Source organism: Platichthys flesus, chromosome 9, assembly GCF_949316205.1.
Source record: "Platichthys flesus chromosome 9, fPlaFle2.1, whole genome shotgun sequence".
In the NCBI taxonomy this organism is placed as follows: domain Eukaryota; kingdom Metazoa; phylum Chordata; class Actinopteri; order Pleuronectiformes; family Pleuronectidae; genus Platichthys; species Platichthys flesus.
The window spans coordinates 14,861,061-14,873,716 of NC_084953.1; the positions used below are offsets into that span (position 1 = coordinate 14,861,061).

The window sequence follows — 12,656 nt, forward strand, 5'->3', positions numbered from 1 at the left end:
ACATCTCTTGCTGCTCGGGGTAAAGTCAACAGCTCTGGAGGTCATTCATTAATCTGCAATGTCTGGACTGACATGTGCAAAGGGGCCAGACTGCCTGTGACCTCACAAATCTGTGATACCACAGGGACTGTCTGTGTGAGAGAGAGAGAGAGAAACAGAGAGAGAGAGAGAGAGAGAGAGAGGGAGTGAGAGAGAGAGAGAACTGTTCTGCTGCTTCACAGTCTCATGTTCTTTGTTGTCTCTTTCCATCTATCCCTCTTTTTATCAACATTTGCAAGGCTGTCATTCTCTGTTAGCGAGCACTGTAATCCATCACTGTCTCAATTTGTGGTCTGTCTTATGCTATTTTAGCCAATTTGATTCAGCAAGAGCAAAGAATGCAAAAACAAAAAACAGAGTAGATGGACAGTTTGAAAAACAGAGCAAACATCAGCAAAGAGAAAACGAGGGAAAGGAAAACAAAGCAGCCTTTCTCTTTCAACATTGTCTTCTCATTGTGCAATACAAGGCAGAAGCAATACTCATATCTGTTCTTGTCATAGTTCTTCCCTTAAGTGTCTGTTTTGACTCCCTCTGTTATTGCCCATTTAACTTGGAAATTACTTACCTGGTGTGTTGCTTCACTTCCTGTCCTTGTTTCCTGCTCTCATGATTCAGTCCCTCTAGGCTGCGTATGACCTGTGTCCAATTATCCTAGCCACCCTTGTGCAACCGGTCATCTATGGGCTCAGACATGCACGGAACTCTGGACATTTCCAGAATTTTTCCAGAGGGGGTTATATGTGAGAATGCAAAAGTCAGTTGCTCCTGACATTTTCATACTAAACCCCAAGTAAAATGTAAGTTAGCACTGGGCCATCTCCCAGTCTGCTAGCTACCAATAAGCATCCCAGTCGGCTAGCTTCCAGTCAACACCCAAGGTGGATTGCCCTCGCCTGATCCTACACCTGGAAACCCAGAGGAAGTCCCCTAACATGGGGCCTTGCCTCACTTTTCCTGGGTGATATCTAAGGGATGGAGCCTATAGACTAGAGGAATGAGTGAGTCACAGAGACGTTGATGTTCCAAACTGTTCAGCAATCCAGAGAACCACAAAGAATGCACAGCCAGATCTCATAGCCAGACCTTGAGTTTGCCGTCCCTGCCAAAAGTCCTTCTGTTCCAGCAACAGCTAAACAAACCTGGTTGACCACAGGTTAGCTCCTCAATCTGGGGTCTCAGGCAACATCTCATCTACTCCAGAGAGGAGAATGTGGGAGGAGAAGGATATTGAGATTGGTCTTTGTACTTAAAACCGAATATCTGTATATCTATGTACCATTACACCGATTCGGCTACTGTCAGGCAAATTGTAAAGTTTTCAACATATAATGAGCTTAGACCTAGTGTTTCCGGTGCCAAATAGCAGAGGTACCAGTTAAAGCTTTGGGGGCTTACACACCTACTTTATTTGGTCCAGACCTTCTTACCAATTGCAGGAAGTTGAGATGCCATTAAACAATAGAACAAGATCAAGAAGCGGAAGCAGCAGTGAAGGGAATCGGTTCACACATTTTTTCCCAATTTTTTATGGAAAGGCAACTTTTTTTCAATGCACTTTCAACAAAAAAGTAAGCAAATACAATCCACAACATGCACACTTCAAATGAGTGTCCATCAACTAACCAATTGGAATAGACAATGTTTTTCTTACACATTCAACTAGTCCCTGCACAGAGAATAAAGACTCTGCATGCACGTGTTGAAAATCAACCTTCAATCCAACTTCATGTCATATTATTATGAGCAAATCATGTGGCCAAATGCAGCACATGGCTCTTCCCTCCCCTGATTGGTAAGAATCAAAATGGAGAGTTGGGAAAAGATCCCGCCTCTCCATGAGGAAGGAGGGGTGAGAGAAGGGAGAGTCGGGAGCTGACACAGAGCAGCGAGGACAGAGGAGGACAACCTGAATGAATGCTTGAGGAAGTTTTTTCAGTGATTGGAAAAGCGGACAAGACATGGACCTTTGACTACAAGGCAACGTCATTTTGGCATTTTCTTTTACCGGAACATCTTTTATGCAGGAGAGAATAATAACTTTAAAAACTCAACACCGCCTGGATGGTTAGATGAAGGCAATGACTTCCCAAGGTACGATAAGTTACTGAAGCTGCTTGATGAAGTAATACAAAAGCTGTGCAGAGAGAGTTTGTGCAGAAAGACAGTTAAAGGCCCTATTTACCTCTGTCCAAGGTTTTAAGAACAGGGAAGTTGCAGTTACTACAATAATCAGGCATCTGGTTTCAAGTACAACTCGGTTTAAATGGTGTTTAAACTTTTTTATTTATTGATAGAGGAGAATTTGTTAATGGTTAATGAACATAAAGGGGCTTATTATTGATGTTACTATTTTATAAACCCCGTTTATCCATCCTCAGTATTTTATGCGCAATAAAGCATTAATCAAGTAATACATATTTTTCTTATGATCGTTGACATTTGTTTGGGAGTCATAGTGTTTTCCCCAGACATTTTGATTTAATAATAAATAATGGCATGTCTGTGACACAATGGCTTTTTAACACTTAAATGTAACATCTCTTTGTTCTAATAATAAGGAACATAGAGTAATAAGTGTGACAATAAACTTAACCTTCCTTTTTTATTGTGTTATAAAGTAGCCTATATAGTTTATATATTCTACATGTTGCTGCTTTCTTAATAATATTCAATATTTTGAATCTCAGTGATGCTTGTTACTGTTAAATGTAGAATCAAGGAAGACGTCCTTATATATATATATATATATATATATATATATATATATATATATACATTTTTAATGTTTATTTTAAATTGACTGTTTTTGATGCTTCTTGCAGATCCATCAGAGAGATCTTTATATGACAGACATTAGTCCAAACCTTGTTGAATGTGACTTTTGGGATGTTTTTGTGCTAAATGTCTATTTTAAGAGTAAATGTGGTCTCTTAATTGCATGTGTTTGGCAGGTCCCTGACTAATGAAGCTGTAAAATGACTGCTCTAAGACTGCCGGGCTGAGCAGCCGGACCTCCCGCAGCTGTGTTGTGGCTCCCTCTGCTGTGCGACTAAGGAAGGCCACGAGTAGCAGGCAGTATGGACTACAAACTGGAGGAAGGGATGAACGCTGTCATCGTCAGACACTACAACCACACAGGGAAGTGGGATCCGTTTCGCAGCATCGAGGCCTGTAAGCTGGCCGTGCTGCTCTTCATCTGCGTGCTGATCGTCCTGGAGAACGTCATGGTCCTGCTCGCCCTCTGGAAGAACAAGCGCTTCCACAGCCGCATGTACTTCCTCATTGGAAACCTGGCGCTGTCAGACCTGCTGGCTGGTGTGGCCTATGCAGTGAACATCTTTACTTCAGGAAAGAACACCTACTACCTGACGCCGGTGCAGTGGCTGGCCAGAGAAGGGAGCATGTTTGTGGCCCTCAGCGCCTCAACCTTCAGCCTTCTGGCCATTGGGATCGAGAGGCACATGACGATGGTGCGTCTGCGTCCCTGTGAGACGGCGGGTCGAGGGAGGCTCCTGGGACTGCTGGCAGCCTGCTGGCTTGTGTCAGTGCTGCTCAGTGCTCTGCCCAGCCTAGGGTGGAACTGCCTGGACAATGTGACCTCCTGCTCCACGGTGCTGCCGCTCTACGCTAAGAGTTACGTGGCCTTCTGCATCAGTGTCTTCAGTGCTCTGTTGGTGGCCATCATCATCCTCTACATCAGGATCTACCGCCTGGTGACCTCCAGCGGTCGCAGGGTGAGCAGTCGGCCTTCGGAACGCTCACTGGCCCTGCTGCGGACGGTGGTTATTGTTCTTGGGGTGTTTGTCATGTGCTGGGCGCCGCTCTTCCTCCTGCTGCTGCTGGATGTGGGTTGCAGCCCATATAAGTGCCCTGTGCTCTACAAGGTGGACTGGTTCATCGCTCTGGCTGTGCTCAACTCTGCCCTCAATCCTCTGATATACACCCTGTCCAGCAGGGAGATGAGAGCAGCCTTCTTTCGGCTGCTGTGCTGCTGTCAGAGCAGTTTGGAGTCAACTGGCTCTCCTGTCGTGGGCAACCTCAACCTGGGCACGGTCATCCCCACAGCAGAGAACAGCAAGACCAGTCTGGGTGGAGGAGGGGGCAGTGGTACTGGCAAGTCCACACTGAACAGAGGGAAGGCTCCAACGCCTATGAACTCGGACAACAAGAATGGGGATCCCTCTGCCACTGCTGTGCCGCACCACTCCGGGCCCACAGACCTGCTCTCAGCCGTGTTGGTGAAGGCGCGGCCGCCCCTCAGCAAGTTCTGAGTGGAAGCACTTTAACGAGGCCTTAACGTCAAAAAGACATAGACGTAGAACTGACACAATCCTGCTATCAGCCACTTTTTGTTTATGCACTATGACCAGGGTAGCATGGATGTGAATCAGTGGACCAGATAATTCCAGATTGTAGATTATGGTACAATCCAAATCGTTAAAGCCACTTTTTACAATACTTCAACATTATTGCTCACATTACCAGAGTGACTGAAAGCTTGAAATAGTTTGACACAGTGATCAAATTGAACATTTCAAAACTATGAAAAGTAAGAGGACAGTTTCTTGGACCCGGATTAAACCAAGCCCCAAATGAAATGCTGTGATACTTTAGAGATATTTGTGGGCGTTGCCTTGCCTGGAATTTCAGGACTGTAGCCAATTTTTTTTTACTTTGTTTAGCTCAGAATATTTCCCTTCATCCAGCCGTTTATCGTTATGAAACTGAACGTCAGTAAAATAACATGTCAGTTTTAAACTAACATGTATAATGAAGCGGCAGGACCAATCAAAGAGGGTTCACGGGATAATACTCATGTCTTGTTGACTGACAGGTCTATGTCAATAATTTAATTGATGGGATCACTTTGCCAAATGCTAGCTCACGTTAATAATGGATATACATAGATTCTTTTACCAGGTAAAGGGGTTGAAAATGTAGCACAAACATCCATTGATGCTGAGCCATAAAAACAAGGTAGTTAAATGTCTGTATGTTACATGAACATGATATGAGAAGAGCATATGCAATACACAGCTCACTTTGTATTGCACTGCAGCTAATATCTATGGAAGTGATCAATAGTCATACAGTCCTGGTGTCGTATAAGTTATTAAGACAAATCTATTTGGATTTAATTGATCTGGTGCCGTAAAGACAGTGACAAGACCCAGGCAAGTTGCCTAATATTGTCAGATGACAATTACCACGGCTTCCAGAAGACAAAATGTAGCTGAGTTGATAACGTTAGATACAAAGTTGGCTCACTCATGAAAGATGTCAGATCAAACTGTAGAATAAACACAGAATCCATATGAATTAGATCTGTCACGCTAACACATCGTGGTTATAAAAGATAAAGTGGTAAATTGGTAGAAAGGGTCAAACTCACATTATATGTGTTACATGCGTCCAATCATACAGTAGTGAGAGCTACTACTTATTGAAGTTTGGCTAACTAGGAAGAATTAATGCATTGACCGATGCCTTTCACCTGTGAAATGTAGATGACAAATTTCAGAGCAACAACAACAATAACAATGATAGATGATAACAATAACAAATAATAAACCAAGTTTTACATTTTATCGTAGCTCTCTAACGTGCAGTAACAGAAGTATTTACGTTTTGATGGAGAAGAATCTGGGCTCAGCTCCTAATGTTTAACAGTCCAGTCAACGCCCGCTGTTAATATCAGTAACAGTATTATTATATTCATCAGTGTTGTGTCTGTCAATGTGTTTCTTTTTTTCATTATATGCAGGGCACTTTGTTTAACCTTGTTTTTTCTCCGTGCTATTTGAAGATTCTTTTAAAACAGCAGCATTTCAAATCACAGTTGGCAAACTATTTATTTTCTATGAAAACATTTGGCATCTTTGTGCGTGCGTAAACCCCCTCATGGTACTTGGACTTACTTCATGAGTTTTGTTATGATTTGAGATGCACTGTAAGACTTTGTCAGACCAGCGGCCTCTTGAGGCTGTGATGCTCATCACACACCAGAAAACCAAACCTGTTACATGGATGTTATTACTAGCTTCTTACCACTTGTGGGCGAGATTATCACGTTTGCCCTGAAGGTGGCGCTACAGGAAAAGCAACGTTTTTTACATGAAGTCGGAAGAGATTCTGGTTTTATTATAACCACCAGTTTCAGACATGTCAGGCTGCAGCTCTGTCAGTTGGTTCCTCTTTCATCTGTTTCAGCTGTAATAGCCACACGGAAGGACCTCTCTCTCTTCTCAGCAGCACGTGTATAAACCACTCCGTCAACTAACCACTAGTGACTGAAATGAGCGCTGGATGTGAATAATTTAATGGTGGACTGTAAATGACAATTCTGCCCTGGGTGATGTAGTGCCTTATACGATTATATAGCGAAATAAAATCCCATTCCCCTTTTAATGAGGTTTCTCACACGTCTCATGTTGTTATATTAAATCAGGGGCCTTCCTCTCATTCATATTCTGTGTGTGTTTTGATCCACTTTATAGTCAGTCAAGAAGAAACACAGTGATGTTTGGGGTCTTTTGTAGAATAAGTGGGGATCTTTGCTCATAGCAGACACATGTAGCAGTAGGAAATGCTCTGTTTTGTCAGTTTATTACAGTTTAACCTGCTGCATACAGATAATATCCTGGTGGGAAGATAAATATTTCTCTCTTACTCAGACCAAGGTCAGACATTGATGAACAATGTAGATAAATTCTTGACACAGGTTTTCATTTGGCTGAGTTCAGGTTAGTATAAGTCATGAATCTCATTCTTTGAAGAGCTTCCTCTTTTAAGTCTCTGGAACTCCAAGGTTATCTTGTCTATAACATTCAAACAGTTGGGTGGAGGTTTTGTTTTATTTTCACTTGAAACCTTTTGTTAAATCCATCATTAGAAGGATTGGGGATTATTGCTTCACACACATGTAAAGGGCAAAACAAAGGGAGTGACTGAAGGTTGTCAATGTGAATACTGAGAAATGATCAAACCCTTGCAGAGAAGGTTGCTTCATCCTGAGCTGATGGCTTGGGCCGATAGCAGCGACGGCAAAGACCATGAGACACGAGCTGACAGACTGGCATTTCATACTTACCTCAGCTCAAGGGTGTGTTTCTGCTCCGCCTCCACATCCAGTTGCTGATGGGAAAGGAAAACGAAGACGCAACAGCAGCCAAGCATTTCCAGCATAAAGGTCACCGACTGCTTCCTGTCAGAAACGTCTGATCCCTCTTTCCTGGAATAGCCGGGGACGATCGTGACCTTATGCCATGTGGAACATTAGAAAATGCCAGAACGTTGAGCTGTGGGGAGTTATTTGTAGTGAGTGAGTGAATCCTCTGCTTCCTTATCCTGCTCCTCATCCATCTTGTGCGCCATGTTATCCTCTCCCTTCTCTCACCACTATCACATCCTCATTGGATTAGGTTTAATAAATTGTTTAGATTCATCCATCAATCTATTATCTGTAAAGCTGTAGCTGAAGTATGTCCGAGCTGACATTGGGCCAGAGAGGGGGGTAGAACAATTCCTAAAAAGACCAGGAATCTAATCTAAGAGCTGAAGAATTGACACATAAAAAACTATTGGAGACAATGACCCAAACAAAAAAACATTTACCTCTGGCCATAAAAATAAATAAATACTGAGACATCCTCCATTTTCTATTAGCAGATAAAACCTTTGTTTACAAGATGTGCAGCACTCAGTGATGGGTGTTTGTTATGTTTCTTAAATTCCTAATCTCTGCACAGGATTTAGTTGCTGTTTTTCTTTCCTGATCACCACTTACTAATACTGACAACGGGTTTTCAGTAAAACCTGAACCTTGAAACTGACACAACGTCTCTGTCATTTTAACTCAAACTGTATTAAATGTGCACAATAAAAACGAGATTGAAAGACACATCCCAGCTTCCAACTGTTCTCTTCCTCACTCCTTGTCTTCCATTCGTCTAGAAGGACCAAAAAACACAATCGGTAAAATCAATAAATTCATTTTCATTCAAATCTTCTGTGTGTCCTCGCATTCCAGATGTGGCAGTTTTCCATTTCTCCAGTCCACTGAATCTAACACAGTTCTCCAGCTGCGTGTGCTAACTGGGTCAAACACCTTAATAAATCATGTTAACTAAATAGCCATCACTGGTCTTCTTTGAGGATTTAGACATGGTGGATTTGTGTCATTCTCTGTGCACAATGCCTATTTGCATAAGACTAATGTGAACACGACGGAGGACAAGAGAATCACACCACCCCCCTGTCACCGTGATCCTGGATTTATCTTGCTGCATGGTGAGGAAACGTGCACGCATGTGTGTGTGTGCATGTGCAATGTGTCCCGGTTTTTGTACAGTACAGACATGTTTGCACCGTATGTGTGTGTGTGTGAGAGAGAGAAAGAACAAAGACTCCATCTGGTCCGAGCCGCTGAGTGTGCCAGTATGAAACACTTCTTTCTTTCTTGTCCCTTTTTGAAGCAGCTCGGAGGTGGAGTGGGGGCCAGGCGAGGAGCGGCCAGGGGTCCTATTTGAGGCGGCCCCCCAACCGAAGCCAGTCTGTCCTCTGTGGCTCAGTGGGACTGCTCTCACAAGAGATGACACACACATTCATTCGGTGTGTGATGCTTCCCCCTCACTACCTACACAGCTCTCAGATTCAACCCAGTGTAATTACATGTGGAGAAAGGCGAGCAAAGACCCAGGCTGGGAGATTTGGTGATAAGATCCCTTGGATCAGAGGGTTTTATCCAGGAGGGAGATGGGGAGACGCTGGGAGAGGGAGCCAAGGCAAAGGTCACTTCACAGGAGGTTATCTAAAGGAACCGACTAAGACTTGGATTGGTTCTTCCCAGCATCCCTTTGTGCACCCCATTCATTCTGCTGTCTAGTGTTGATCAAGACTCCGAGTCAGGGCAGAATTTTTTTAAACTGGATTTAACGTCTCAGTTACGTCACTATATCCCCATGTGTTTTTATTTTGCTATTCACATTTACACAGTGCATCTATCCACGGACCATCTGGTTAGTGGACAACCAGCTCTGTCTCCTCAGCCGGTGTTTCTGCAGCTAGTTATTCATTAAATTCTTGTCATGATATAATCTCAGTTTTTTAAATGAAAAAAATGTAACCTTCAGCTATAATTCTGTAAATGTCAAGGTTTGTAAAAAGAAAATTGAAAAATGTAAATAATCTATTTGTCTACATTTGAAGATGTGACTGGGTGCAGTTGGAAGATGTTCTTCTAAAAACAGGCATCCAGCTTGAGTCAGATGAAACAGGCCCTTTTGGCACAGGTTTGGTTAAAAGCGTACTGACCTGAATTCATCGAGGTCGGGTATAGTGAATCATGGTCAAGTACACAATGTCACTATTACACTACATACACACAACTACTGCTACATTATTACACAAGATCTCTGCTGTCACAAGTGCATCATTTCATGAGTAGTCATGGGTCAGACTGTCAAGTTTCATGACTGGATTTGCACAGTTCTGATGCCATCGTGTCGACAAAACCTGTCCACAGACTTTTAAACGTTCACCAAAGTACTTGGGGCAGAAGTGGATAAACCATCCATTCCAAATTCTACCCCACAAATATCCCCCTCTCCTGAAAACCCCCCAAAACAGCAGCTGCTCTGTCTCCAATCCATCTCCGATTACAGTCGCCCGGCAGAGCCTGACGGCATGTACACACACACCTGCTCACACTGACCTCCAGTCTATCTCCTCCACGCCTGCCTGCTGCAACTGCAGGGATTAGCATGTCTGGGATAGAGGATATGAGAGGGGGAGAACAGCAGCCTCTTGGTCTGACATGCATGTCCTGGGCCTCACTTGTGGCTCTGAGTGTGTGTGATTGCCAGCCACTGTGTTGTGTGTTGTGTGTTGTGTGAAGGAGCAACTGGTGGTGGAGACACCCCTGATAGAATTCAAGTGTGGGTCAATCCCCCTGACAACTTAGTTTGAAATCTTAAGTATTTAATCTATAACATGAACTCAGGACTAAATGAGCAACTATTAAGGACATAGTATATTATGAGTTATAAAATAAAACATGTTCTTTGTGCTTGTGTGCCTAAGAGTTAAGGCAACAGCTAATCTGCTTCATCAGGCCAGTGTGGGGGTGTTGTAATTTGATTGACAACTGGGTTTGTCATTGGATTCCGATTCAAAAGTTGCTAAACTCTGACTCTGCACAGCAACATGTGAACACACCTTTTCCAACAGCTCTCTGCCCACCTTACCCCACGAGACAAGCACAGACAGAAACGCTCATGAAAAGAAAACAACACAACCGTTTCATCTTCGGGAGAAAACAAATTGTGTTCATGTCAGATTTCACACCGCAGAAAAGAAAGAAAGGTTTTCAGACTCCTTACAGGCCACTGAAAGGCTAAGTGTAATGTCAAAGTAAATGTCGAGGACAATATTAAAGAGCCTGTATATAGACTTATAGAGTCATTCTATTGATTTGGTATTAGCCACTGATCCAGTGCTTAATACTCCCAGGTCTCACCTCATGATAAAGGGTGACAGAGTCCTCACATCGCTCCTCATTGAACATACAAAGTCATTCTCAAGCTTCTTTTAAATCGACTCTTAGAGCTTTCTCTTTCTTATGAGAGTTTTTACAAACTATTGATGTCGAATGTTTATATAATTCTATCCATTTTACTTTCCATTGTTTAAATCTCATTGTTTCTGTCTTTGTAACATCGTTAAGAGAGGTGCTATACAATTAAAAGTTTATCATTATCAGTAATAGTTATTTTTATCAGACCAGACTTCCACAATCTTCTTTGGAAGAAAGCCTTTGTTAACATTTTCTTTCTTTTGCCCATTATACACTTCATTATTTTATTTTGTGTTGAAAGGAGAAATTTAAGATGATCTGGAAAAAGAACGTAACGCATTTAACGCTTCTACTTACGCCACTTGTGGCTAAAATGAATATTACAAAAACAAACGCTGAGAAAAAAGTAAACAAAAAATCCAGACACATTTTCTTGTTCGTCTAGATTACAAAAAGCAATTTCCCACTAATAAAAAATCTAAATTGAAAGTAAGTAATAAATAAATTACTTGATTAAACTCAAATCTTGCTTCCTTAGCTAACGTAGACTGTGTGTTGTGTTACTCATAACATCCAGGATGACTTTCTTCAATTCCAGTGTCCTGGTAAACCATCAACAAGTCCGGGAACCAGGGTCCTTGAACTGGAGCAGGTTAATGGAACTCAACCATTATTATATTCATTACTTTTATCTGCTGGACTGCTGTGACAAATCAAAATATCTTCTGTGAAAGTGGCATCTATCCATCGTAAACCTTCTCCTGTACAAACTCATCAGACAAATGGATCATGACTCTGTCGGAACATGCGTGTGTGGGTGTCATGTGGTTTCCGAGCGTGTTCCTTTGGCTCTTCGGTGATCACAGATGTTCATTCCTCCGAGGCTGTCTGATGGATTAACACCTGCCGTCACCGCATTACCGCCGACACCCTCCTGATCTGATATCACTCGCATTCTCATGTGACAGCTGCACACACACACTCACACAACACACACACACACACACAAATCATTGTCTCAACCTATGTGTTCATGAAAATATATCTTTACCCTGTACCGGGGCCTCTTTAGTTGGATACAAATGAGCTCACAGAAATACAACAAACTTGCATAAGCAGGTAAAAGAGCTGTAAACCAAACCCAGAGAGAAATGTGACTGTGATATTTGTTTGATATTTACATGTTGCATTGCTGCTGCCAGTATTATTCATATGCTTCCCTGGGGAGCCCTGTTTGAAAAGTGGGACGATAGCAGCCCCCCCCTCTTTCTTCCATGTCACCCACACACATACAAACACACTTGTTTGGAGTCTTGTTGGGGAAGTACAGGCAGGCAGGCAGGCAGGCGGCATCTCCCCCCCAACCCCCCTTTTTCGCTCCTTCCCCATTTTTTTTCCTTCCCCCCCTTCACTCTCTCTCCCCAATAGAGCGTGATCCAGCTCGTCTCCTCTCCGTCACACGGGTAATCAGCCTCTGCTTTTTCATTTGGCTCTGTAATGAAAGCAATCCCAGCGCTTTTCAATGCAGCGCAGCCCAAATAATGAGGGCTGCCTCAGCCCCCCTCAGCCACACCTCACCCTCCCACCCCCCAGTCCTCACCCTCTCCCTCCCTCCCTACCCTGCTGTTAATGGATAGAGGAGAGCAAATGTGTGTGTGTGTGAGTATGTGAAGCACGCAATCTTGCCAAGTCCTTTGTCTGTTTTCTCCTTTCTGAGCTGCAAATGGGTCTCTTGTGAGGAATCTGATCAGTGATACTCCTAATATGAGTACTTGGGGTATATTTTTTTTCTTATTCATTCAAATGTGAAAATGTAAGTGCAACACATTTCTTTATCTAAATTCCCAAACCCTTACTGTATGTGATCCCTCAAGGTTCATTAGCTTCCCTGTTTGAGTCTGATGAAAATGTAAAAAAAATCCATCAAATTGAAAAATGGAAATGAATCTCTAAACCACTTGTGGGCGTCCTGGTCTCAAGACTATATACCACTGATCAACTTTAAGGCAAACCTTGAAGTCTCTTGAGAAACCTTTGTTTT

General features: G+C 42.8%; 1 protein-coding gene across 1 annotated transcript; it reads left to right on the plus strand.

Annotated features, from left to right (window-relative positions):
- The first annotated feature begins 1,934 nt into the window (after positions 1-1,934).
- Positions 1,935-6,450, plus strand: s1pr3a (sphingosine-1-phosphate receptor 3a). The gene is made up of 2 exons (XM_062396360.1): positions 1,935-2,133; positions 2,994-6,450. The coding sequence occupies exon 2, from the start codon at positions 3,120-3,122 to the stop codon at positions 4,311-4,313; it is 1,194 nt and encodes a 397-aa protein (XP_062252344.1). The 5' UTR covers positions 1,935-2,133; positions 2,994-3,119; the 3' UTR covers positions 4,314-6,450.
- Positions 6,451-12,656: the final 6,206 nt, after the last annotated feature.

What these genes read in the sequence shown, in the direction of transcription:
- s1pr3a (XM_062396360.1), top strand. Translation starts at nt 3,120, where the DNA reads ATGGACTACAAACTGGAGGAAGGGATGAACGCTGTCATCGTCAGACAC.